Raw genomic sequence first — 27,174 nt, 5'->3', positions numbered from 1 at the left:
TGCAGAAGTGTACGAATGGGCGATACAGACAAATAAAAAAGCTCTAATGCCATCCTTACGTTTCCTAAATAGGGACGTAATCTGTGTCAGTTCCTTCCCTGCGGTTGAAGTGGATGAGAAACGGCGGGTTGTCCAAGCAGAGCGAGAAGTTCCTGGGCGCTCCTGTTAACGGTGAATGACAACACTCCCCCGTCTCCTTTACAGGCTGGTTCTAGCCCTCCCGTGCCAGCACGCCCTGGACCAGAGACAGGTTTGTTCCCGAGCCTGCCCGGTTGAAGCCGCGCTGCGTGCCAGGCTTCCCCAGCAGCCTCCCGCCGCTTCCAACAGCCCGGGCTCGGCTCTTACGGCCTGAGCCCGTGTGGCGGGATCATTTTCCCATAGGAAGAGCACCGAGGTCCCCTGACCTTCAAGACCAGGTTCTTTTCTTCCCAGACCTCTCTGGCAAGACATATCGAGATTTAGCTATGGGACCTGCATGAATTCGGTGACCCACGTATCGCAGCTACGCACAGAGTCATCCCAGCCGTATTAATACCGCACAAACATTTTCCATCGGACTGCCAAGTAGATCTCTTCATTACAGCTACATCTTGCGACGGATCCCATTTCTCATTCCCTTTTACTGATGTTGCACCGCAGCTGGTGAAAAGCAGCTTGAACGACATGCCTTGCGTGGCACAGAAAAGGAAGCAGTGGGACACGGGCGTCGCTTGCTCCTGCTGCTGGTTTTAAATTCCCCTGCGGCTTCTGTGCCGGGGGACGCTGAGCGCGAGCCCTGGGTCGCTGCACGCATCGTGTACCCCGCCAGCACGTTTTGGGGCACCGCTGCAGCTCCGCAGCATCCCTCCAAATGTAACAGCTACGACCACTAACCTCTGCGTGATTCTGCGTGGCCATCAAAGCGTCTCCCCGACGAGGCTGCCCAGGCCCCCGCTCCTCCGCTCCGCAGGCGCCCTCTGCCCGGGTGCTGCAGGAATTCAACCACAATTAAAATCCCTGCTAAAATGCCACTGAGCTTTTGTGGTTCGCCCCAGAAGTTGCGTGTTGGGGCTATTTATGTTTAGTTGGTTATTTAACCTAAGCTGCTGCAAGCTTCTTCGATTCCAGTGCTTTAATTAAAACTGATAATTAAATGATACTGACGTGGGGTGTCAATGCTTCTCCAAATTTTTTTCCTAAAACAAAACAAATGCAAACAAACGTTTTACAGCTCAAACCTAAGTACTTTAAATAAAAAAAGATGCATATGTAGCCACCACTTTTGTGAAAACACCTTGGCATGCACCCAAAATTTCTGTTACCTAGCAGGCAAATGAATCACCTCAGCATCTACGAAAAGCTTGGGGTTTCACTTAATTTTTCTAAGCCATTCAGCTAAAAAATGACATTTCGAAAGTGATGATGCAATACATTATCTCATGTTGATATTCCAAGAGGCGTTGGTAAGGCAAACGTTTCCCATTGCTCACCTCGTACGTTCCGTCTGGTTCCTCGGTGCTCTCTTATCTGCTTTAAAAAGAGAAGCACAATCATTTTACCATTTAGTTACCTGCAGACCGTGTGCTTCACATCCAAGTTCTAACTCTGAATGCAAAATATTTTTGTTATCATTTCTTTTAATCTGAATAACGCTACTCAGACTCCTAATACGATACAAGTGTTTTCATTTTAAATCGCCTACAGCCACTACAAAGCGATAGGAAGCATTATGAAGTGTTGATGATAAAGAATTTCCTGTTGGGAAATGCTGAGGTGCACTGTAGATTAACACACATTTTGTTTTATATCGCAGTCGTGAGTTCCGAGGAAAAGAGAATGCAAATAGCAATGAGCACCAATATGGAAACGCTAACAGCGAAGTCTCTGTATAGGAGAAAACCAAAGGTGTTAAACTGATGTGCGTGATTATTCCCTGAGCAACTGCAAAAAGATGTCCCGCAACAAAGTGCCTACACGTTTAAATAAAAATGTAAAACCTACCGCATTTTGTAGCTTCCTATTTTCTGTCCTCAAAGCATCGATTTCCTGGACCTGGGATAGGAAAAAACCACCGCGTTTTGAACATTAAGATCAGTATCAACTTCGTACATCCTTAACGTCGGCTTTCTTCAGGGCTGATTAAGCGTCTTGGATTTTAAAATACCTATAACTTTGCCTTTTAGTCTTTACGCTGCATGCTGTTCCGAATTGCAATACGCAATCGATGCCAAAGCAATATAATCTCATCAAGTTAAACATTCTGCTTGCGCTGCCTGTATTTCTGCTGTTGCAATGTTTATGGCTTTCCAGATGCAAGGGAGAACACACAAATATCTGATCATTTCAGGATGTTTTTATCTTTACCTTACAATAAACGCTGAAACGTACTGGCTCCCCGACGGCAGAAATGACAGCAGCTACCAGATGTTTGCCTCTACGTGACGGATATATTGCGGGGGGTCAGCATGGCACTCGCTGGATCCCACTGGCAAACGAACGACAACCAAATCCAAACGCCTTGAGTTCGTCTGCGAGCCCAGACTAAAGGGAAGGATTTTAAGGCTGTTGCCTCCTGTATTATTGCAGAGACACAGCTGCTTTTTTCCTCCCTCCAGGCCAAGGAGCAGCGAAAGGACACGCAGGTGCCTGCTTTGTTGACACCAAGCAAAAGCATTGCTTTCCCTTTCGCCTTCAATCTTTTAGTGTTATTTACAAACGCGAGACAGCTTTGGCAAAACAAAGCCTTGCCTTAACCTTACCGGGGTGTTGCTTTAACATCCATCTTTGTAGCAATTGTATGCATTTAAAAGCCAAAACTTCCTCAGCTCACTTCATCGGGATGTTCCGCAGCGCTTGACTACAACTGCTTTTTGTGTACAGTAGCTGGGATTTCTAACTCTCACCCCATTTACTCGCTAGAAAGGTGAAGCACTGCGGCTTGTAAGGAGAGAAAATATCAGTAATATTCAGCTTAATGTAGCCAGGGAAAGTACGACGCTTCTGAACGACGCCGTTACACCATGGTATGAACAAACTTCACGTCTCATCTCCGTACACAAACTTCAATCGTCTACGTACGCATCGCTAATGTATCGTGATCGTCTCCAAGAACGCTTCCATAAATACACTTACAGACTGGCTGCTGTCTAAAAAGAAGATTTCATGGACAAGCCTCTTTCTCTGATCTTTACTTTTTCTATAAAATACAGAAATTTTAAGCTATATCCCTATTTCCGTAAGGTATTTTGATGTATATTAAATGTAAATCAAGCAGAACAAAAGATGAACTATAAGCATTCAAGAGTTCCTTTGTGTCAGCTTTTATGAAAAGGTACCTACCAGATTTGCAAATAGCTTTCATTTTTCATCAGCACCTGCTCACCATTTTCTGTATAAAACACGCACGTTAGATGATTACATTTTTATGAACATAATAGCCCTTTTCCAAAATTGTCACACTCAGGAATAATAATAGCGGCAGAATAAATGGCACAGAGACCCGCTCTTTCAAAGGTTAGCGAAGTAGGTATCAGCTCGTCACGCGAGTTATCCCATGAAGGTCAAGCGCTGCGCTCCCCGTCCCGAAGATGAGGGATGCGGAGGGGGAGCAGCGACGCGGAGCGTCCTCCCCTCCCTCCGCCTGCTCCCGAAGCCCTGGTACCGCTCGCTGCGGGTCTTTTTAAGACATAAATTATTACAATTTTTATTTGTTTTTGGAAGCCAAGCTGGCTGGCATAGGGCACGGACTTCCAAAACCGGCCTGGATGAATAAATACGCAGTTAGCAGGGGTGCTGTGGCTGCGTGTCCCGCAGGCAGCCGGGCCAGGTTAAACGGGCCGCTGTTTGCCCACAGGACTCGCCCGCGCCTCGGCACACCAGGCACCGTCCCAGCTTCACCTCGCCCAGGCCCAGACCTTCCCAGAGCCGGGTCCCAGCTTGCTTGCTGGGTTATACTGGTGATAAATTACTGGTCAGAAGGAATGGCCCTGATTACTTTATTATGCACAACATTGAAATGGTATTTTAATGCATCTTTTCTACTTTCCGTTTGCTGGAAAACAAGACTGAGAGCAAGGGCTGCTTCTTCAAGCAGGGGCACGGCGGGAAGGCGGCCTGGAGCGGGGAGAGGGCGGCTTCGGGGCCTGCTGCGGGCAGAGCCGGGCTGGGTTTAGTCTCGAACTGCTTCCCCCCTCCCAGGCCGCTCCCACCCCGCTTCCTCGGCCCGGGTCCCCTTCAGGGCCCTGGGGAGGGCAAAGGGATGAGACCCGGGCGGCTGCAGGAGTTGCCCGAGGGGCCCCGGGGCCGGCGGAGGGGCCGCGCCCGCTCCCCGGGGCCCGCAGCCCCACCGGGCCGCGGCGGAGGGGCCGCGCCCGCTCCCCGGGGCCCGCAGCCTCCCCGGGGCCGGCGGAGGGGCCGCGCCCGCTCCCCGGGGCCCGCAGCCTCCCCGGGGCTGGCGGAGGGGCCGTGCCCGCTCCCCGGGGCCCGCAGCCCCACCGGGGCCGGCGGAGGGGCCGCGCCCGCTCCCCGGGGCCCGCAGCCCCACCGGGGCCGGCGGAGGGGCCGCGCCCGCTCCCCGGGGCCCGCAGCCCCACCGGGGCCGGCGGAGGGGCCGCGCCCGCTCCCCGGGGCCCGCAGCCTCCCCGGGCCTGGCGGAGGGGCCGCGCCCGCTCCCCGGGGCCCGCAGCCCCACCGGGGCCGGCGGAGGGGCCGTGCCCGCTCCCCGGGGCCCGCAGCCCCACCGGGGCCGGCGGAGGGGCCGCGCCCGCTCCCCGGGGCCCGCAGCCTCCCCGGGCCTGGCGGAGGGGCCGCGCCCGCTCCCCGGGGCCCGCAGCCCCACCGGGGCCGGCGGAGGGGCCGCGCCCGCTCCCCGGGGCCCGCAGCCCCACCGGGGCCGGCGGAGGGGCCGCGCCCGCTCCCCGGGGCCCGCAGCCCCACCGGGGCCGGCGGAGGGGCCGTGCCCGCTCCCCGGGGCCCGCAGCCCCACCGGGCGGCGGCGGAGGCCGGCGGGCGGCGGGCGGGGAGGGGCCGCGCCCCGCGGGGCAGGCTGGGAGCTGTGGTCCGGCGCCGCGCTCCGCCCGCCCGGCCCCGCCGCTGGCGGACTACAACTCCCAGGGCGGGCGGCGGCGGCGGCGGAGCGGAGCCGGGTGAAGCGGAGCCGGGTCGAGCGGAGCCGAGCCGAGATGAACGCGGTGCTGGCCGTCAAGCAGTACGTGTCCAAGATGATCGAGGACAGCGGGCCGGGCATGAAGGTGCTCCTCATGGACCGGGAGACGGTGAGCGGCGGGGCCGGGGCGGGGGCCGCTGCTGGCGCTGGGCCGGCGGGGTCCGGCGGCCTCGGGCCGGGGTGACGGGGCGCTGCCGCCTTCCCCCCGCAGACCGGCGTGGTGAGCATGGTGTACACCCAGTCCGAGATCCTGCAGAAGGAGGTGTACCTCTTCGAGCGCCTCGACTCGCCCAGCAGGGAGGCCATGAAGCACCTGAAGGCCATCTGCTTCCTGCGGCCCACCAAGGTAGAGCCCCGCGCCAGGCGGCGTGGGACCCGGGGGCGCGGGGCGCGCAGGACCCTTCCCATTCAACGGTTTTGAAATCTGCTGTTTTCGTCCAGGAGAACGTGGAGCTCCTCATCCAGGAGCTGCGGAGGCCCAAGTACAGCATCTATTTTATTTGTAAGTATGTCCCCTTCTCTGCAGTGAGTCCGACTTCCCCGTCAGAGACCGACCTGACGTTCAGTAGAAAATACTGTGCCGCGACCGCTCCCGCCGACCTTTACTAAAAGGCTGACAATGTGTGAATTCTAGTTTTTATGCCATTTAGGTCACCAAATTCTTTTAGCAAAGGGTACATACCTACCAGATAAAATAATGAAACCAAAGCAGCTCATGAGAGATCTTTACAAAGCAACATCATAAATCTGCATTCCTCTGATACGGCTTATCCCTGAAAATTTCTGGGATTATCACGTTGCTTCGTAAACATGAAAGAAGACTAATGCTGGGGTGACGTGCCTTTATTATAAGGAGAGCTGAGATGCACTGGGTGAGAGACCGGCCCAAATCTTGAAGTTAAATAATTCAGAGATGGGATTAGGGTAGACTTCACATCCCAGCGTTGGACTCAACCTGCTACGCAGCACCTTCTAGTGCCCGCTGTATCAGGCGGTGTCCCTCGTGTCCCGCTCACGCCACGGAGTAGTCTGTGCTTTCGGAAGTTAAGCAGAACAACTACAGCTGGTTTTGTGTCGAAGTCTCGTCCTCCAGCAGAGGCATCTCCTGGTGAGGCTCTGGGAAATGAGCCGAGGTGGCCTCTAGATGTCATTGCCGCTCCGCAGGAACGCAGCGGCGAGGAGCCAGGCTCCGGGCTGCGAGAGGGGACTCTGGGTTGGTGGTGACGGTGAGCTGCGAGCAGCTCAGCAGCGTGGCTGTCGCTCTGGTCAGCCATTTAATATTGCTTTTTACGCATATAAATCTACTGGCTGCGACCGGGCTGTACCTGGTGTCGCCTACTCGGGCAGATGATAGGCAGGGAGAGGAGAGGGGAGAGCCAGCGCTGCCGTTCCAGCACTGCCGCGTCCCACCGGGCGTTTAATCCGTCGTTGACGGTTACGTGGATTACATCCACGCTGATCCGGTGCTGCAGTCGCTTGCTGGGTATCGGCACCAGAAAGTTGGACAGGGAATTAGCTCAGAGTATCCTTGGGAGGTAGCTTCTGGGTTATAATGTCTGCATAATAACTGCCGGTGTAAGGTCAAGGGATCTCTTGCAATCTGCTCCTGCTCCGGGGGAAATTCTGGTCATACGTTCTGCGGTGCTCTTGCGTTACGTGTCGCTCGCAGAGCCCGACTGTTCTTTCCCTCTTGTTTTCTTTCAGATTTCAGTAACGTGATCAGTAAGAGTGATGTCAAGTCATTGGCTGAGGCTGATGAACAGGAGGTTGTGGCTGAAGTTCAGGTGAATTTTGAATATTTTAAATAGATCCCTTAATCCAAAAGCACCAGCAAAGTGAACGTACGAGCTAACAAACTCAGGTGTGGCAATGGGAGGACTCTGTAGTTCTTGAACAGTACGCAGCAGCACTGTGCAACAGTCTTGGACGAAAGATGAACGTGCATGTGGGATTAAAAAGTAAAAGAAAGAGAAACTCCTGTGTCTGCTGTTTCTCCCTGCCCTCCACTTGTCAGAGCCGCTGCTGGTTCTGCTGTCATCTGTTTCACACGGCTGCTCCGTGTTTGTGGTGTTGATGAAGAGCTACGTACTCGAAAAATACACCGGACAAATTGGCAGTGGCGTTGTCCGCAGAAGTGTAGGGATTTGAGAGGTTGGGCGCAGAGGAAGGAGAAATGATCAGAGTCAGCGAGTGTGCACTGCTTAGGATTTTGGTGTCAGTGTGGCTGGTGCTGGAACACGTACTCCTGTAGGCTGCATAAGGGTTGGCAAGACACGTAACTGTATTTGCTTTCGCTTGTTGGCAGGAGTTCTATGGCGATTACATTGCAGTGAATCCACACGTTTTCTCTCTCAACCTCTTGGGCTGCTGCCAGGTATGAAAAAGGCTAACGCTCCTCCAGGGCCTTGTTTTACGGTTAATAGAGAGACCGGTAGCCGCAGCGGGCTGGGTGCGGTGGTGGGCTGCCCAGCAGGCAGGCCGCTGTTGCGGGTCCGTAAGCTGATCCTTGCAAGGAGAGGAACACTGGGGAATCCGGACTGCGGCCCCGGGGGTACCTGCTCCTTCAGTCAAACTGCAGTTTTACTCTAAGACTTTAAGACTTAGAAATAAGACTTTATGTGAGAAGGAGTTTGGGGACGGTGCATCCGTGCTAGAGGCAGCCTTTCCTTCTAGGGTCGCAACTGGGACCCGGCTCAGCTCTCCAGGACGACTCAAGGGCTGACTGCTCTGCTTTTGTCTCTGAAGAAATGCCCCATGATTCGGTACCAGCTCTCTTCTGAGTCAGCAAAGAGGCTTGCTGAATGTGTGAAGGTATGGTGAGAACCTACAGCGATGTGAAATAAGTTTGGCAACGTACCTAAATTTTGTTTGATTTTTTTACATACTGATGCATTTGAGAGAAATACCCTTTTTCAGTCGATTCTTGTAAATTGTGTCATTTACGTTGCTGCGCGGCTTTGGGCAGGTCGCATCCCTCCTCTCTGCCTGCGTCCAAGCAGGTAAAGCCCCCTGTTTCCTGCGAGTGTCACAAATTGCAGGGGGTTACCCGGGGCCTTCTGAGAGCAGGTATCATTTCTTCGTTAGCAGCACAGCTGCTTTTTCACCAGCTCTTCACTTTTTGTCCACCTGTATCCAAACGAAGAGGAAACATTTTTTGGGTATACATAAGATCAAGTGGCTTTTCTTTTTTTCCTTGTCTCGACAGCAAGTAATCACTAAAGAGTACGAGCTGTTTGACTTTCGGCGCACGGAGGTTCCTCCTTTGCTTCTCATTCTGGACCGGTCTGACGATGCCATCACCCCACTTCTGAACCAGGTGAATCATCTCGCGGTCGTGCAAGGGCTGAGATAGGAATGCGAGTTCCAGAAGCGCACAGAGCCCTGTGGCGGTAGCAGCGAGTCGGAGTGCACGCCCTGGCAGGGCATGGTTTATACCTGAAAGGTGAAAAGTATTGCCTCCCGCCCCCGTCCTTTTTGAAATCCCTCTTTTATCTCGTGGCCTGATTTTTCAGACTGGTGAGCACGGATTGCGTGTGCTGGCTTCGGAGGCAGGTGTAGCCCGCACCCTGGAAAACCAGGCCGCTTGCGCTTCTGTGAGACATGCTTTACATTTGGAGTCCTCGTGTCTTGGCAGGGTTTATTTGTACAGGCTGCTGGCAGCACACGGACACAGTTATCGAGTGACCTTGCGCTGGTGTCTCTCTCCCTCAGTGTCATTGATGGGCAGTAGTATTTACTGTGTAGCTGCTGTGATTTTTTGCTTCGCTGTGCTGCAGGTTCTGGCCTCAAACAGTCTGTTTGTTTTCTTGCATTTCTGCGGGTATGCACGGACGCAGGCCGGTCTGGCGATCAGGCGACGGCTGGAGCTGCAGCCGGGCCGCCTCGACAGCAGCCAGCGCTTCTGTAGCGCTGGGGCTGTGGGAGCTGGTGGTGACGCTCGTGTTATTGGGGTGATCTGACAGTCAGAAACCCGGCTCACAGCGGTGTGTAGAGTTAAGGACAGCGTTATCTGCTACGTGGAGATTTTCTACCCAGAAGAGAGACTCAAATGAATGTCAGTGGGGTGTCGGGCATGTCGGTGCTCTGATCAGCTTTCCGTTTTCTCTCTAGATTAATATTAGTCTTCCCAGGATAAATACAGTAACTCACTGATGTGCAGAAACACACGCTGACCGCTCCTACTGCTGCGTACGAAGCAAAGGAGCGTGTAGGAAATTGTACGGTTTGTAACTGTGGAACCTCTGCAGCCAAAAACACACGTCCCTTCGCAGCAGAGGAGGGGGAGGTAACGGTGGCAGGCAGAGCTGTTTGAACCGGAATATTAATCCCCATTGCGCTTCTTTTAGAGAGCCGTGTCTTTTGAACGCACCTGCAGTAAGCACCCTGGAACGGGGTGGTTTTCCTTTGTGTTTGCACCAGCGCCTCTCACCACGGGATGCCCGTCTGTTTATAACAGAAGTAATAATTATTTCTTATCGTAACATTCTGGCAAAAGTTGGAGGGACACGCACTTTGGATCCGCTGTGTGTTACTAGAGGAGTAGAAACTGGCTTGCTCGGAGGTCAGCCTGAAATCCGTTCGTTTTCCAGTGCTGTTTGTGATCTGACGAAGGTCACCTCTTGCCTTTCTCTTTCGCCATCCTTGTTAGTGGACGTACCAGGCTATGGTTCACGAACTGCTGGGGATTAACAACAACCGCATCGACCTCTCTCGGGTACCGGGGATAAGCAAGGATCTCCGAGAGGTCGTCCTGTCTGCCGAGAACGACGAGTTCTACGCCAACGTAGGTATCTCGGCGGGGATCTTCGTGAGTAGCCGAATTTGGGGATCAGGTTCCATTCGTGGTTTTGCCACGTGAAAGGAATTTTCCAATGACTTCGAGCATCGGGGTGATGATGTACTGCATAAGCGGTGAAAATCAGTGTGTTGTGCAACAGCATCTGACATGAAATAACGTGTCCATTTTATGGTTTTATTTCCAACTCGGACCAACGGCAGAGCTGCGCGCTCAAGCTTGGTCTCAGGGAGACGATGTGCAATGGCAGGTCACTCTTTCAGGCACAGAGAATGGCGCTCTCTCAGATCCCTGTCTTGTTCCGTGCAGAACATGTACCTGAACTTTGCAGAGATTGGCAGTAACATCAAGAATCTCATGGAAGATTTCCAGAGGAGGAAGCCTAAGGAGCAGCAGAAGCTGGAATCCATAGCAGACATGAAGGTACAGACAATCTACGCGTAACTGACTGGACTTTTTAAATCCCCTCCATTGCAGGACAGTGCGGATCGCTACTGCCTGTGCTCTGACAGTCCACGCTACCAGCACCAACGGTTCAGATCTCTGTGGCGAGCTAGGTTTGTGGGGCGGGAACCTCCTTTTTGCGCTGTGTTCATTACGGTGCTTCTTCACTGAAGGCCAGGCACTGGGACGGGCCGTTCTGCACCGCTGCAGTGTGGTCTGCAAGCTTGCTTGCTCTGACTGCTCTCTAGGCTGCTGCCGAGAGCTTGCTGGAATCCCGGAGCCCTACAGTTGAATCAGGAAGCTCTGGTTTAAGTACTAAGCTTACCCTGATGTGGCCGTGTGGACTTTATATCTGAGTTGGGTCGCTCGGCAACAGCTCAGAGCACGGGCTATTAATTCAGCCACTGCTCAAGATTTAAAGAATCCCAGCAATGTCTTTGGAGATACCGTCTGTATCCTTTTATTTTAAGAGTAAATAGAAAGTACATCCCTTCCAGAAATCTCCTTGCAATTGGAGAAATCCTGGGGCTCCTGGGATTGAGGTGCCCGATCATCCATATACCCGCACTGGCCTTGCTTATATCGATGCAAGCTGGTTTATGCAATTTGTCACTGGGCTGCACGCATCCGCCGTCTCTTGCTTTTCTTTTGAAGAACCGGTTGCTTTGGTTTCCCCGTTGCAGGCATTTGTGGAGAATTACCCGCAGTTCAAGAAGATGTCGGGCACGGTGTCGAAGCACGTGACGGTAGTGGGAGAGCTCTCTCGGCTGGTCGGTGAGCGGAACCTGCTGGAGGTGTCTGAAGTGGAGCAGGAACTGGCCTGCCAGAATGACCATTCCAGTGCTCTCCAGGTACCCTGGGCTCAAACCCTGGCCTTGATCCTTTGTCTGAATCTAGCTGGTTTGATCCTGTAACTCCCCCGTTGCTGGAAGTTTGATGCTGAAAGTCAGTGGGAGTTCTGCCTGCAGATACCCTGCAGGGCTGGGACATGAGATGTTAGAATTACTCCTCTCCTCCCCGTTCAGTTCAGATGGGGATGAATCATAGTTAATAACTGGCTTGAGAAGCATCTTTGCAAATTTGTCTTTACATTTCACCACACAACATTCCTTCGTTATATGCAGTCAGTTGGCTTCTGGCAAGCTGCCCGTGCAGGCACCAGTGAAAAAAAAAAAAAGCTTGGAAGCCCGTGCAGAAGCTCGTTGTATTTGTTGGGGAGGAGAAGAAATGGAATCCATGAAATCGTCTACGCCAGACTGTCCGCTGAGGTGCTGGCTTTTACCTTTTTTTTTTTTTTTTTTTAATAAAAAACTGGAAAGCCTCTTAGATAAAAGATTTCTTTGGCAAAGAGGACTGAAAAAGCCTAACAGAGCCTCCTGTTGTAGCTGAGTATAGACTGAAGTTTTGACCCCCTGCTGGCTTGTTGGATTCCGTGCCCTGACCCAGTATCTGACGGTATGTCACCAGTGATGAATGGTGGCTGCTGACTATTCAGGGAAAATAGCAGTATTGTTGAGTGTGACTGCATTATAGCAGAGTTCAACCAGCAACTCACTATTAAAAACCGATTCCTTTATTTTTTATGGCCAAGGTAGAAGTTACCCCAAGTAACGGACTCCTTTACACACTACTGGAGAAGCACTTTGGCTAGAAAGTAAAGACAAGCATCTTCAACAGATTTGAAATACATGTCCTCTTTGCCTCTGTTATTCTGTGCCCCAAGTGGGTGGCTAGGCGATAATATTAGACTCTTCAAGTACTGTAATCTGCTCCCGGATCCTGAGCTGATGTGAATCAGTACAGGCCTGTTGAAGTCATCGCAGCTATATAGATGGGCGAGCTTATAGATATGATTCGATAGCTTAAATTTGGTAGAATTCGATGACTAAGTATGGGAACGTAGCCATAAAATGCGTTTGTTGAAAACAGCCTCTGAGGTTCTCTTGCTGTGTCATCGTCCCTAGATCAAGCTTTTGCAGTTTAAAAGTCAAATATTGGAGTTCTAATTCCCCAGCCCATCGTCTCTGTGCTGTGATCTGTTGTTTCTGATACTAACGCAGCACAGAGCGTTAGTGTTGACACTTGGTGCTTGGCCTTGGAGACCATTTTGGTCTACTTTTCTGTCTTTGATGAAGTTATCTGAGATCTGTTGAAGAAAGGGATGATGTGAACTTCTGGCGATGATGCAGTTGCATCACCAGCGCTGCGGTTAAGAGGGTGTGTGGCAGTGCTGGAAACCGGACGGAGACGTGGGCAGGTCAGCCCCCAGCCAGTGCCACGCTGTCACCGCAGGGTGGGTACTGGGGTTCACCTCGGTGCTACTTCAGGTCTGCGTCTGCGCTAACCAGGTGTTGCTGCGGTTTTTAAAGCAGAAGGGCTGCCTGCAGTTTGCTTACAGCCACCTGCCTGAAGGGCTCTGTTGTATTTCTAACAACTGAGACGGACTGGAAAACATGTAGCAGCGAGGAACTAAATGCAAAACTATGGAACTGGTATCTTTCTACAGGAGGGATCAGTATCTCTCAAGCTGCACTGCCCCAGGCTGTTCCCTGTTGCAGCCTCCTAATGGCAGTGAAGGGCCAAGGCCACAGAAACAATGAAGAATAAGGCAGCGTGCGAAATAAAGGCAGAATTGTTCCCCCACTGGTGTAACTTCAGCAATTGTGAATTTCTCTGGTGGCCTAGGGCCTCTGAGTACAGTACATTTTGGTTATTCTTCCCCAGTCTCTTATTAATCCTGACATAGTACATGAGCCTCGAGAGATGAATGGGAGGTTTTGAATCCCATCTCCTTAGATGGACAATAGCTTTTCTGTTTAACACGCTTCCCGCTTATATAGGCATCGCCGCTGCGCTGCCTGCACAGGATCAAAAATCTTGCAAGCAAACATCTCCGTGGGACTCTGTCCCTACCCTCACAGGTGAATTCCTGACCTTAGGAAGGTTAATGGTAAAACTCCTGTTGATCCTCCGCAAAGCCAGGATTTTATCCTGTATTTTTGTAATTAGTCAGCATCGGTCAAACAAATTCCAGCAAATACAGCTGAATCAGCGTGGGAAGTACCAACAGTTTCACAGCCTTGTTTCACAGCTGTTCACTGAATGTTTCCACATTGCCTACCTGTATTGGGAGGGTGGGAGAACCTTGCAAAGATACGCTGGGATTTTTGGAGCGTTTGAAGGTCACGTACACTTACAGAGTGGAAAAATCCTAACTGGTTCTGTCCCTCTCTCGGAACTGCAACCGTAAAGCTGGCAGCTCCTCCGCTCCCGTGCATTTCAGCTAATACGGGCCGATTGGTTTGCTTTAATGTTCAGCACAGGGAGAATTTCAGACTTTGCTGGGTCCTCAAGCATCTGTCCAGCCCTAACCAGATGTCTGCAAACACATCTGGTAGTTGATACCTGTTCTTTGAGAGCCATCTCAAAGCTCGGAGTTAAGCAGCTTATTACTCCCCCTGCTCACCTAAGCTCCCAGCTTGGCTCTGGTGTTTGTTCTGTTAACTCCATTATCTCAGCGCTGTGACTCAACGCGAGGACTGAGAGGTTGCAGGGAGGAAATAAGTGCTTTTCGTTGTAATGAGAAGGAGCAGCACTTAGATGGCCAATTGTCAACTTAGACAAGCAGTTATATCCTGCCTGCAGTCCCCGGACGGTACGGGGCATGCACCGGAGGGTACGGGGCAGTCCCCGGAGGGTACGGGGCATGCACCGGAGGGTACGGGGCATGCACTGGGCGTCCTGGAACTTTTCTGGGAAGAGTCTGCACTTTAACAGGCAGCCTCCTTGGGGCGTGCGCCCTTTATATTTATGGCATCGTGTTCTATTCAGCAGGAAAAGTAATGATCTGCATATTACAAGTAATAAGTGTAGATTTCTGTATTTACCTCCAGTGCTGTAATCTTTCGGTTCCTTTTCATGCTTTAATTCCTTTGCTTCCAAATGCTTGATACTTGCTCCTCCGCTTCTCGCACCCAAAGGTTATCTGAGACTGCGATGCTTCTGCCCCGCACCTTCCAAAAGAAAACAGAATCTGCGTAATTGTCCTAGCTCGTTTTTCTTGGCAGCCAATGTTACGATGGAACCTGTGGGCCGCTTCTGGCCCTACTCAAGTCGGAAAGGGAAGGGCAGAGGTTAAAGGTTTCCGTAAGTGCCTGCTGACCCCCCTGCAGGGGGGGCGTACAGGAACCTGAGCTCACCCCACAGCACGTTATGGAGAGTTAAGAATGGACAACAGAATTGTGTTATGAATTCCCAGCTTCCTGAAAAGACCCAAAAGCAACTTGCGCTCCATCGTACTCCAATAAATCTAACCGCAGAGCACATAAGAAGCTGGGCTCTGTTGCTTATGACACAATTTAATTCCCTTGCATTCCTCCTGCATGCAATTTTGTTGCTAGGCAGTGGGCTTGATATTAGTCTGATTTAATGTCCTTTGAAGGCCTCCCCACTAATCCCGCTCTCTGTCTTGCTGCAGAACGTGCGGCGCCTCCTGCAGAACCCCAAGGTGACGGAGTTCGACGCCGCCCGGCTGGTGATGCTGTATGCCCTGCACTACGAGCGGCACAGCAGCAATAGCCTGCCAGGGCTGATGACAGATCTCAAGAACCGCGGTGTGTCAGAGAAATACCGAAAGGTAATCGCAGCATTTCTCCGTCCGCTGGATGAACGAGTGGGACAGGAGGGCACAGAGGTGGAAAGTCATCGCTAATTGGCGTAAGGCTTGCCCGCTTTAGTTTAGCAGAATGCTTTTTTGTTGAATTGCGCCGCACCTTGCGAAAAGAACCCTGAGCTTGGCCGGGGCCTGCAGGTGTTACTTTAAAAGGCATAACGGATCACTTAATTTCCGTTGCCAAAATCAGTGATATTATGAAGGACTGAATAAAGCAGAGGTGGCAGGCATGGCAGGAGTCTGCGAGGACGGGTGTGTGGCACGCGAACGGGGCCTGGAACATGCTTGCTTTCTCCTTCCCCTCTTCCTCCCCACCCCTTTCCCCCAGCTCCCGCTGAACAGGCAATAGTTGCAGCAGAGGATTTCTGGAGACTGTAAAAGGAGCTTGGCTGGAGGGAGAGGGTGGCAGAGGGTGGCAGCGCTTGGCAAATGTGGCGAGCAGCTGGAGAGGAGGTGGAGAAGCAGGATGATGTCACACTGTATGGAAGATCTGCTCTCGCTGCAGCGGACTATGGAAATGAAAGCCTCTCTCCTTCTGCAGGCAGCGTCACGGCAGCCTGGAGTGCTTGGTGGATATGGGGAGTACTTCTTCTCGTCCCCCTTGCCTCTGTGCTGCCTTATCTGCTTGGGATCGATCTCCCTGGCTCCTTGGTCATCACTCCAGTACCTCCATTGAGCCTAACCAGACCAAAACTGCCTGGAGGCTGCTTTCCCAGGTTAACAGGATTCTGGTTTTGCCTCTCTCTGTACAGCTAGTGTCCGCCGTTGTGGAGTACGGAGGGAAACGGGTGCGGGGCAGCGACCTGTTCAGTCCCAAGGATGCTGTAGCCATCACCAAACAGTTCCTCAAAGGACTGAAGGTATGGATCTGCCACAGGTGAAATAATGACAGTTTCAGTCAAAATTACAGCCATGGAGCAGGACTCGCACGCAGTGCAATGCCACGTGTCCTGGATTTCAGAGATTTAATAGTAAGCGCACTGGGCTTCTAGGGCATAGTTCTCATTGAAGACGTGGGAGTTAGCTGCTGAAAAGCCTCTCTGAATCTGGACTTTAGTAGTTAACGCTTGAGGTATCCATCAGATGATGATGCTCCTTTTATGGGCCTTTGCTGATCTTCTCTCTTAGCTTGCTGCCTTGCTGTATTAATTCATAACAAGAGCTTCTCTTGCACTGCAGGGAGTTGAGAATGTGTATACGCAACACCAGCCTCTCCTTCAAGAAACCCTCGATCAGCTCATCAAAGGAAAACTCAAGGACAGCCAGTACCCTTACCTGGGTCCCAACACGCTCCGTGACAGGTATGTGGGGCCTTGTGGGGCTATTAAGACTGAAATACGGTTGTCTTTTCTTGCTGGCCAAGATGTGACATTCGGCTTGTGAGGGCTCAGGTAAAGGATAAAGCCATTGCACCAAGCTGCCAGGATGTTCACATGATGGATTTCAACATGCCCCCTAACTTCACTCCACGCCATCTGGCGTTTATTTGTAGAGTACCAAAAATAGTCCAACTGCAAGCTCTCCCTTCTGAGCCAGTTACTATTCCTGATGAGGATGGGATCTTGCTGAATATGGCTAATAACTGTAATTGAAAAGAACTCTGGCTGTCTGGTTCTAGCTGACTTCGCTGGAGCTCAGCTAATCAGTTGTCAATGAAGGCATTAAAGGTAAATATGGGCCTCAGGGTGAGGGCACTGAATCATTAGAGAGAAGACGACAACTTCTCCTCTGACGGCATTCTGTACAAATCACTCCTTTCTTCGGTACCGCGGTCTCCTTTCCGTAAATTCAGCTAAGCTTCTGCAGTGTGCTGGGCGGGTGTTTCTTATTCCTTCTAGTGGTAGTCTCCTCTGGGGAGAAGAGCCTTGCTTCCTCTGGGTGATCTGTGATGAGGTCATCACAACGATTCCCTGAATCTTCTCCAGTGTCTGTTAAATGCCCCGGGGTTCTGTGGAAGATGTTTCACTTGCAGCATTAGAACAATCGTCATTGCCTTCACACGCTGCATATTATTGCTTTTTATCAGCAACGGCCACATTTTTAGTGAAGCGGAAAATCAACTCAAGGTAATAATTCTCAACAAATGAGGCGGCTGTTGCAGGGCGCTTTGGTTAAAACCACAGTCTCATTGGGAGCAGGAGAGAAGTAGACTTGGGGACCGAGGTTCAGCAGTGTCAAGCGGGTGGGAGGGGCAGAAGCATGTCAAAGAGCGAGCATTCATGTCTGGCTCTCTTTGAGATGCACGCACACTGCTCTTCCTCCTCAGCCCTGCCTCGGGGCATTTCGATCCATCTGATGAAAGGAAAAATGTATTCTCTAGCAGGGAGGCATCCAAATTCCATGCCAGGCTGACAGCAGGGGACGTTAATCATTTTATTTATGAATAAGAAAGAATTATAGTCATACAAGAAACAATTCGTTTGTGTCTGTCCCTGGTAGACCAAAGAAATATCTGCCTTACTCCAGATTTTCCCTTTAAAATAAAATGGTGAATTGTGGATGGGGTGGATGGGTGGTTTTCATAGGTGTGAAATACCAAGGCCCCTAGCAACAGAAACGCTATCCTCTGTCCTTGAAACCAGCTCTCGACTGAGATGGATTTCAGCCCAACGAAAAGAGGTTGAGGGATGCGGTTTGCGGTGGATCTGAAATGAGAACAGCAGTAACTGCATCCAGGCACCCCTGACCTGGGTTTGTTCTGAGCTCACTAGAAACAAATGCTCTTCTCACCTTTATCTTCTCTTTTTTCAGTTCCCACTTACATTTCCCTGAGCTGTGTTTAACTTAGATTCCTCTTTCAATGTTTCCGGAAAAGGGTACAGCAACCTGCCCCTGAGAATGCTGCTACAAACAACATGCAAAGAATTTATTTGGGGCAGCATGAGAAAGGTTTAATTCCTACCTCGAACTGAAGGAAAACAGAAGTTGGATGAAGGGAAATGGAGTTTGTGCCTCCCTCCCTTCTCCGCAGCGGCTGCAGCCTTGTCTCTTAGCTAAAGACGTGAATCCTGTAGTTTTGTTGAAGTAAATCTCAAAATACAAAGGCAGAGCTTCCAAACTGTTCTTTCCCTTCAATGTCTCACGGTCTTCCTTCGGTCTGGGACTGTCCTCGGGACAGTGGCCGGGTCCACCAGTGCTGCTGCCGGGTCAGATGTCTGCAAAACGATCAAAAGCGTAAGGGCACATGGTTATTAGGGTTGATTCCTGATGGGAATGGTAGATCCTGTTGAGTTTAAGACACAGGAGCTGTAGGAATGAGGGTTCGTAACTGACGAAAAGTAGGCACCTAAATACTTTGTGTCTGGGCTTTACTTGCTGCATAAAACGGGGGCCACAGCACAGTGTTCTCACTAAAGTATGAACGTTCAGTATCATGAAAACGGGGGCTCATCTGTAAACAGGTTTTAGTTAGCAGGTTTGGAAGAAAAAGGCCCACTTGATGGTTTTGCCTTAGTGCCAAACCAATTGAGCGAGGAATTTAAATTTAAGAATTTCACAAAACTCAGTATAATAAATCACAGCCCAAGGCAAACTGGGCTGCACTGTCTTCTTGCTTTCTGCTTTCAGAGGATGGTGTTACAGTGATTGGCAGGAGTTCAGCAGAAGGTCAGGGCGAAAAGCTTTGTATTTTTTGATCAAAGGGACGCAGTTGCTTGAACAGCAAAGAATTTGAAAGGATTCTTTTTAACTATTTCTTTCTGTATTAAACATTACACTGTTGTAAGGGAGGAAAAGCTCCTGGTCCAAATTCAGCTGTGGAAATTGGCAGCAGTGAAGGAAAGGGAATCTTTGCAAAGCACTGAGCAGGGTTCCTAGGAGAGAGCAATAAGCAATTCTGCTTTGTTTTGCTTCTCCTCTGTTTCCCGCTGGGTTAAATATCATCCTTGTCCCGTATGCCATCAGCCTGCAGTCCCTTCCACCTTGCTGCTGGAAAGGACTCGCTGGAGAAGTTCCTACAGCCGCTCTCCGTCGCAGCAGCCTGGGGGAGCCCCAGAAATGCCTCCCGAGGTCTGCCACCCGTCGGCGTGCTCCGCTCGCCAGGCTCTGCCAAAGCCTCCCCGTCGGGTGGAGCTTTTGCTTTGTTTATGCTTTCAGCTGGGGTTTTCTCTGACAGGGCATTTGTCCCCAGCAGAGCAACGGGGCCTGACGGTGCTTACCTACGATGGCTAGAGTCCACTTCTTACAAAACCAAGGTCGTAATCAGACCAGGAGACAGCTCGGTCACTGCTGCACTTCTTAAAACCAAACGTGGGTCCTCAACGTTTCGCATGACCCAGGCAACAGCCTCTGAAACAGCAGCAGGAAAAGGCGTGCTGCTCCCTGGGGATCCAGACGGGACTCGGCTCATTCCCTGTCTCTCTCAAATTACCACAGTTACGTACCTGCTTACTCAAAAATCTTGGAAAGTTACCTTGTCTGAAAGCCCATCAAAGTTCAGACTTAAACGTGGAATGTGAGAACTCGCCGATATCATCTAGCTCAGAGTGTCCTACAGCTTGCAGGCTGGACATGAGCTTTCTCCCTCTGATTTTGTTGAAGGGAAAGTCCCTGTTGACTGAGGAGAGGAGGAATTTGGAACCATTTGGAAATGTCTATAGCTGACACGCATCTGAAGGGATGGGTGAGGTATCTCCTTAGGCAGCGAATATAAAATCTCCTTTTTTGGAAGCATCAGCGTGCAGCATGTGATGTGGAACCATTTGGCTGTATGCTTTTGCATCTGAGCTCGCACATACTGCCCTAAAGATTAGGGAAAGCAGCGCTGTTGCTAAATCATATATATCCTCTTGTGTTTAGTATGGTTTGCGTTTTGTGGGGGTTTTTTAAGGCAAAACTCTGACCGTGTCCTTGTTTGTTCAAGGAAGTTGCTTCTTCCTCCTGTCTGAATGTTTGAGCATTTAGCTGTTAAATTGGTAGTTAACCCGAGGAGATACACAGCCACATCCACAAATTGGGTCTGAGGAGCGCAACAGCTGGAGCGAGCGTCGCTGTAGATTGCTTTCCCACTAATCCTATAACACTCTTGGGGTTTCTTCCTATTCCGAAATTGCTTATTATTTGCCCTTGATATAAGCAGCAATTCGCTGGGCGCTTCGTGAGAACACCGAGATCCCTTTGTTCTTTCCGTAGCAGTCTGCCTCTGCGTGCCTTAGCTCACTTCTGGGCTGCGAGAAGTCTGCAGGGTAAATGCCGGCTGCTTTCAGCAAGGCACCCGAGGTGGGAGAGAGGCCGTAGTTCTGCCTCCGCTCCCCCATACCAGGCTTAATCCTGCCAGAAAGGCAGCAGCAATATAAAAGCAAAAATAAGCATGTTCTGTGCCGTACTCCTCCTACCTGGCAATCACAACTGCTCGGGAAGTAGAGGCAGACCAGGATACAATGTCCAGGCAGGAAGGTTTCTTACCTGCGACCCAGCATCTCGGGCATTACCACTTCAGTTTGCAGCCCAGCGTAGCTATCGGCTCTCCCATGCTGGGCCTGTTTGGATTATCCTTCTTCCTGGATTTCTTTATCTGTTTGACATCTTTTTAGTATAGGTTTTTCTGGATATCAGTCGATCTATTCCTCTCTTCGTACAAAGATTCTCCACCACAACAAAAACTGCTAATACGCAGTGACGGAGCCCTGCCCAAGATGTAACCCAGACTTACTGACCGAGGACGGCAGAGAAATTTTCTTGCTGTCTGTGATGGCATCGCTGGGCTGTTTAGTCTCCCGAGTTGGATAGTGCTTCGTAAAAAGTGCAGAAATGACTTAAAGGGCAAAGGAGCCATTTTCTTACCCTTGTTTTGTACAGCACCCAGCACAGGGGAATTCTGTGCCATGAGAGGGTCTTCTAAACGCAGCAGCTAGGAAAACACAATATATTAAAAAACTCCCAACTTCCATTCATAGTTTTCTTAGCGCAGACCCGTTTGCCTTACCAGTCTGATCAAACGTGTAATCCTCAGCAGCGTCGCGTAAACCGCGGCCGTACCTGCCAGGCTGTGCGCGAGACTGCCTTCATTTCACAGCTCCTGGGGAGTGGGAGGGAAGAGGCCAGGCAGGCAGGGCTTCATGACTTGCTGCTAACTTCTCCTGTGTGTGCTTAGCTCCTCCTTAGCCTGATGTGATTCAAAATGCACTTTATCTTTTTCAAACCTGTTGTAAGACAGCTGTAAATGCCCTCATAAGGTATTTTTCTGTTCTTGAGCCTGGGGTTGAGAAACTAGCAGATCTCCTCTCCTCTGCATCTGGGCTTTGCATGAGCAAGAAACACACGGTTTCCCTGCCGGTGGATGTAATCTTCAGTCCTGCCTTGAGCTGATGAAGTGACTTGGCTGACGGTCTCACCCTCATTTCTGGGGATCCAGCATCTCGTTAGACTAACTCCTCTAACGCCCTCCTAGGAGAAAGCTGTGACCGAGCACTGCATAGGCCTGACTTCAGGGACTGTTAGGGGCATCAGTGATGTGCGTTGGCAGGGGCGGTGGCATGGTGCCAGTGGAAGGTGGTGGCAAACGTAAAGGCTGGTACACCTTAAGATATTCCAGAGGAGTATACGGGAGCTAGCCACGCGACTTCGGCATCTAAATTCCGTAGGTGTTTGAGAGTTCCAACGCAAAATGCATAAATGATGGTACCAGGAGACCGATCCTGTGGATTTCGGTCTGCACAAGACTTCTTGGTAAGAAATTGCCTGGTTTGTTTCTTTGTTGCTCCAGTGATCCAGTTAGTAACGGCACCTTAACCCTAACGGTCCTAACTGACTGCCTGGGCTTCGGGGAGGTGCGGCTTTCTCAGCCTGAGAGGCAAACTGTGGCACGGCCTACTCGGCACCTCTTCCATGCATCACAACAGAAGTGGGCTTGTAGAGATTTTAGGTCTACTTTTTCTGACAACTAACAGCAGCTTATCAGATTCCTTCATTGCTGTGCATTCCCTTTCCTTTGATTTCCCTCCCCAGAAGACTTGGGCACATTTGCATTCAGTTTCCGAAGCCGTATGCCTGACCGTAGCTAGGATGACAAGGTACAGCACTCTGCTGTCCTCTGGGCCGGCTCGGTGACTTGCGTTGTCACTAGGGTGCAAAAACCTCCGTCCGCCTCGGTGAGATGTCTGAACCTGCACAGCCCGAACGCATGGTTGCTATATATAACCTGCTTATCTTAATGCTGCAGCGCAGTTTTCACAGGCTGTTCCCGTGCAGGGGACACGGTGGCTCTGCAGGGAGAGGTGAGCACACCGAACCCTGGGGCTCTGGGAGGGAAGGGAAGACAGCACAGACCGCGTTGCTGAGGTCCCGAGGGCAGCACTGCCTCCACCACCGCTCCTGGCTGGAAGGGGCGAATCATCTGCAGGGTAAAACTCGTCGCTCCGTCCAGAGAGCGCAGGCGTAAGGCATCTAACGGCACGCTCCGCTATTGCGGACTTCTCTACAAAGGATTCCACTTTGAGCCTTGTTCTTTCCAAGGAAGCTGTGCGGTAAACCGCAGCTGGGAGTCTTGGCCGTTATTAGAATTATTAGCGTTCTCAAGGATAACAAGTTGTATAGGACCTGCAGAAGAACTGTACTGAATGCAACAACTTTTTTGTTGTTGAATTAGCAACGCTGTGTGTCACCAGAGGGTGTGCCTGAAGTGATGGGGTCCCCGCGTTCCAGGCATCCAGGCTGCAGCGTTCTCTTTCCACTCTGCACGGGGAGACTACCAGCACCTTCGACAGCATCTCCGAAAGCTCCGTTTGTCTGTCCAAGCCATCCTATGCAGACCTAACCCAAACTTTCTGAAAAGACGTACGATTCGGAAGGTTATTGGTACCAAAGATCACCTTGGGGAGGGGTGTGCGCTAATCGTTTCCATAATTTTTCTTCCGTTTCTGCATCCCCTCCAGGGGCGGGGAGGCAGTTGTGTGGATCTGGCGGCTAACACGCTTGTCCTGAGCCCGTGTCCCGTTCTGACGGCAGAAGCAGTTTTGCTCTGGGTGGTACAGCCCGTTCAGTGATGCCAAGAAAGACATCCCCGACGTTCGTCCTTCCGGGGCGTGTGTTGCTCCTCCGGGCAGTAACAGGTGTCGAGGGCTTTGCAGGTTGGCTTCTCAGCAGGGAGTAACCAGAGACGCAGCCGGGGTGCTATGCTAGGTGCGTGCCGGGGTCATCCCTGTCTCATGCTCCATTTGCTTTGTCACTGATCCAGAGCTTGCACAGACAGAGCAGATGAACGCCTGCCGCTTCCACCGCTGCAGCAAGCAGCTGCGTTCTAGCAGAAGTGCCTGCGTGGAAAGCAGAGATGAGTTTTGAGACTGCAACAGAAAGTTAATTGTGTCGAGGCTTGACTGCTCTGACTCAGGCGGATGACTGACGGGATGTGATCTGCACCTTTTTGCTGTAGATTCTGCAGAAATTGTTCTCTCACCTTGTAGATGGTAGCAGAGCTGATTTCTGGGTTGCAAGCGCATTCTGCTATCCCTGGGAGTGGAAAACTCAAGTGATTGGGTGGTGCAGGGAAGGTGCAGCCTTCCTTTAAAGCAGAATGTGCAGGGCATATGGCTGGTTTTGTATTTTGTCGGGTGAAGGCTCTTCCCTCGTTTCCCCCCTTTCCCCTCACGCTACTTCCCTGGACCATCCCGTATTTCCAGGCTGGCTAGGGAATGTAAGCTCAGAGGTGAACTTAGGCACAAATCCCAGCAGTTCTGTAATCAGCCAGCAAAACTGGAGCTGATCCGTGCCCTTCAAACCAAGCCCGAGAGGTCTGAAGCACCGCTGGTGTCCTTGTTTGACTCCTGAATTGATCTTAATTTAACAGCCGCAGCCGTGTCTCGATCATGCATTAAACATCGGCGTGTGTGTCATGGTGGAGCTCCACAGGGATGCAGCGTGTGGGTGTTGCTGAGGAGGCTTTTAAGGACTGTTAGCACGTTGTGTAAATGTTTAGGAGAGACAATGTTTTAAAAGCGATTTAATGGGCTACGCATTGTTGTCAGACTTGAGCCCAGCGCATCACAGAAATGAGACATGGTCTGGGCGGAGGAATGAACAACATCGTTGCCTCAGCGCCCATGAGAGGTACAGGATTTATCCTTGTGTTTTCTCTGATCCCATCTCAACATTTGTGCCTTTATTGCAGGCCCCAAGATATTATCGTGTTCATCATTGGAGGGGCAACTTATGAAGAAGCGCTGACTGTCTATAACCTTAACCGCACCAACCCGGGGGTCCGCATCGTCCTAGGGGGGACCACGATCCACAACACGAAAAGGTAATAACCGTATTTTTTACTGTGGATCCTGTGTATGTAAAACTGCTGACGTGAGCGTGAATTTGTGACGCCTGAGGGATCTTCATCGCGCAGTAAAACTCAGAAATGTGTGTAAATGGTCCGAGCCCAGCTCTGCTCATTATGGCTGAGGGACATATTACCAAGCTGAAGGTTTAATGTGCATTTTACTGAATTCAAGGGCAGGGAAGTAGATGTGTATAGTTTTTCCTGCTTATAATTCACCGCACACTCCAATAAGAATGAGAAGGCAGCGCAGCACACAGGAATTCAAAACTGACTGTGGTCTCATTGCTCCTGTTGAAATCTGGAGCAACTGCATTCAACAGCAGTGAAGTTAATGTACCTGTGATTAGAACTGAGTTCTATGATTACACTGCTCGCAGGCTCTCTGCCGCCCACAAGCCGGCAGAGCATTGGCTGTGTCTTTTGCATTTCTCCCTGGAGAACGGAGCTTTCCTTACCGGTTTGCCGTACGCTCCGAGTTGCCTTTCCTGGGAGGCCAGGCATTTGTAAGGGCTTCATCCCTCCAGGGACGGAGCGGTGCCAGGGAGCGCTGGCCACGCTGAGCGTCACTGATTTCCTAGGTCGCTGTCTCTGGCTGTTCCGGCAGCTCAGCGCCGGAGCTGGGGGGGCTCGTGCCGGCAATGCTGATGGTGCTTCACGTCCCCTGCGCTCAGCTGAGCGAGCCATTCCTGAGGGTCTCAGTCGGGATTTACAGAGTCAGACGGCTTGTACAGCAACCTGCAACCTCTTTGCTGTAGCTGGCCTAAAATTCCAGTCGCTATGGAATGCCTGGTTTATTTCCTATGAAACGTCTGGTTTATAAATACAAATAATGTTTCCTGAACCCCAGTTATTCATCAGTTATGAGCACAGGTGAAAATTTAGCCCATGCTGGGGATTGTTTCCTATCAGCACGACTTGTTGCTAGCCCAGCAAAGGAGCATGGATTCCTTCAGTCCGTGCCTTGCTCCCTTCCACCACGCTGTTCTGTCCCCGTTCGTAGTGACGCTGCCGGGAGCCGACCGGTTATCGGAAGGAGGGTAATGGCAGGAATGTGACAGGTGACCCACGTCTCTCCCATGTGTTGTAGCAGGAAGCGTGGTGAAATCTAAGTCCCGGGAGAGTCCCTGGTGTTGTCCAGCAGCTGCTCTGAGCCTAAGGGGAGCACCCTGCTCTGAGCCAGGGTGGAAGGAGAGCTTCACCGTTACCACGTAGAAATGCAAACAAAATGCAGTCCTGCAACAGGAAGGAAAAGTTATGCTTCTCAGCATTTGGGATGAAATTTTCAGAGCTGACCAACAGCTTTGGGTGCCTCAGCAGCCTCTTGGAGTCCAGAGAACGCATGCTATTAACACCACAGGCGTTGTATGTCAGAAATACAGCTGTCGGGCACTTCACTGAGCTCAGTTACTGACAGGTGGACTCAAGTGTAGCGAGCAGGCTAAAAAACGGCTTGGTTTTCAGGCCATATACGTGCACTGGTGCTGCATCAGCGTCCGGTGTGATATTTATAAAATCCTTGCACTTTTGCCCTTCCCTTTCATGCCTGTAAGGGATCTTCAGGCTCCAAAGCTGCCTGCACAGAAGCAGTAACAATTCTCTCGCAAGGAAATCCAGTGGCTCCTATCATCACTTGCTCAGAAAAAATGCCCAAACCCTCCAAATTCACAGTCCTCGCTCTGAAATTTGGCCCTTACTTTAGCTTCATGTCAGATGATTGGAAAGCTCCTGAGCTGATGCTAGCCCAGAAGCAAATTGCTTTTATGAACTGGGTTACGAAGGCAAGTCTGTATTAGCCCACATATCGATCAATTCCTGCCCAAATTACCCAGCTTCCTCAAGCTTCTGCTTTACAAAGTAGCCTTTGAACTAAATCCTGTTTTAGCCAAGCCTAGAAATAGTAAGAAAAAGAGATCAGCGGACTTACTAGCCACTCTTTGACTGATAAAAAGAAAGAAGTAAAGTACATCGTCATCTTGCGAGGACGCAAAAAAGCCTGGTTCATATTCAGCCTGGCATCCCCTGTAACCTCTTAGTCTACCAGCGCTTTTTGAGGCTGATTTTGACATCTACCAACACGCCTGCATCAAACTTTTACCAGCATCTGTGCTGAGAACCTGGATGGTACTGTCATCGCGCCACGCTGAACACAAAAAACAGAGTAAGCGATAAGGAGATCTCTGGGATGGCACAGTTTTTCACACCATATTGGAGGTTGAGACCTGCCCCAAAAGCCTATCGGTGTAGCAGATTCAGCAAAAACTGTCGCTGGGGGGGGAACAGAGAAAACTCACCAGCAGCCTCTTGAGTAGGAGAAGGAAAGCAGTAGTGTGGCGAGCAGGACGGGTGCGAGAAGATGGTTTGAGCTTTAGGCTGATGTCCCAGCTCTGCTGTTGACCTGTTGGTGACGCTGGGCAACTTTCTCCTTTGCCTGTATGCACCAGGAGGCCTCTGAGCGGGGACTGTCTCTCACTTCGGCTTTATGAAGTTCAAGATTTGCAGCTACATCGTCGGGCTCCGCTTCTTAGATTTGTGCTGTAATGAGTAACATTAGCTAGTTAGCGTTTCTACCGTGACTACGTTTTGGCGCAGTCTCTGAATTATTTACAGAAAAATGAGGATACTGTATCAAAATTTGCATTTCAAAGAATGAAGTGGAAAAAAAAAAGAAAAAAAAAAAGGCTGTTGCTTTTTAAGGGCTGACTACTACAAGGTCCTGCCTGGGAACTGCGGGGTGAGGACTGCCGAGGGTCCCATTCTAAAAATAGCCCTGCCCCAAGTTATTTGCTTTTCCCTAGTGGCTTGAATAAGATTTCCTAAATGATGAGAGGCCACATTAATAATAACAAAAAATCAGAAAC

The 27,174-nt window shown here is 51.0% G+C and overlaps 1 protein-coding gene and 3 long non-coding RNA genes across 10 annotated transcripts in view; 1 reads left to right on the top strand and 3 right to left on the bottom strand.

Annotated features, from left to right (window-relative positions):
• On the bottom strand, nt 1–2,572 carry LOC309600764. The gene is made up of 5 exons (XR_014230472.1): nt 2,344–2,572; nt 1,981–2,031; nt 1,470–1,506; nt 874–967; nt 1–162 (listed from the first exon to the last, which is right to left on the bottom strand). It is a non-coding gene; the product is annotated as an uncharacterized lncRNA (long non-coding RNA).
• A 2,515-nt stretch (nt 2,573–5,087) lies between these two features.
• Nucleotides 5,088–27,174, top strand: part of VPS45 (vacuolar protein sorting 45 homolog) — a 29,299-nt gene continuing 7,212 nt past the window's right edge. For 4 of the 6 annotated variants that reach the window (XM_082332797.1, XM_082332795.1, XM_082332796.1 and 1 more), the window contains exons 1-14: nt 5,088–5,252; nt 5,355–5,489; nt 5,585–5,645; nt 6,848–6,927; nt 7,449–7,517; nt 7,817–7,954; nt 8,349–8,459; nt 9,792–9,926; nt 10,248–10,361; nt 11,066–11,233; nt 14,860–15,018; nt 15,807–15,914; nt 16,234–16,355; nt 24,158–24,289. In XM_082332797.1, coding sequence (XP_082188923.1) covers nt 5,160–5,252; nt 5,355–5,489; nt 5,585–5,645; nt 6,848–6,927; nt 7,449–7,517; nt 7,817–7,954; nt 8,349–8,459; nt 9,792–9,926; nt 10,248–10,361; nt 11,066–11,233; nt 14,860–15,018; nt 15,807–15,914; nt 16,234–16,355; nt 24,158–24,289 — 1,625 coding nt within the window. In that variant the 5' untranslated portion in view covers nt 5,088–5,159. Of the gene's footprint in view, nt 5,253–5,354; nt 5,490–5,584; nt 5,646–6,847; nt 6,928–7,448; nt 7,518–7,816; nt 7,955–8,348; nt 8,460–9,791; nt 9,927–10,247; nt 10,362–11,065; nt 11,234–14,859; nt 15,019–15,806; nt 15,915–16,233; nt 16,356–24,157; nt 24,290–25,403; nt 25,592–27,174 lie in introns of those variants that run through there. The other 2 variants (XM_082332799.1, XM_082332798.1) reach the window with 2 other exon arrangements.
• LOC309600457 lies at nt 11,633–24,126 on the bottom strand. 2 transcript variants are annotated; one of them, XR_014230432.1, is made up of 4 exons: nt 23,447–24,126; nt 17,957–23,303; nt 14,270–14,395; nt 11,633–12,528 (listed from the first exon to the last, which is right to left on the bottom strand). It is a non-coding gene; the product is annotated as an uncharacterized lncRNA (long non-coding RNA). The 2 variants fall into 2 exon arrangements; XR_014230431.1 differs by having other exon boundaries at nt 17,957–24,126.
• The window catches only part of LOC309600456, a 39,818-nt gene continuing 39,403 nt past the window's right edge, over nt 26,760–27,174 (bottom strand). The window contains exon 6 of the long non-coding RNA XR_014230430.1: nt 26,760–26,848. This is a non-coding gene — a long non-coding RNA (uncharacterized lncRNA). The remainder of the gene's footprint in view (nt 26,849–27,174) is intronic.

Source organism: Platalea leucorodia, assembly GCF_965183815.1.
Source record: "Platalea leucorodia genome assembly, chromosome: 24".
NCBI lineage: Eukaryota > Metazoa > Chordata > Aves > Pelecaniformes > Threskiornithidae > Platalea > Platalea leucorodia.
This window is presented reverse-complemented; position numbering and strand designations above follow the sequence as displayed.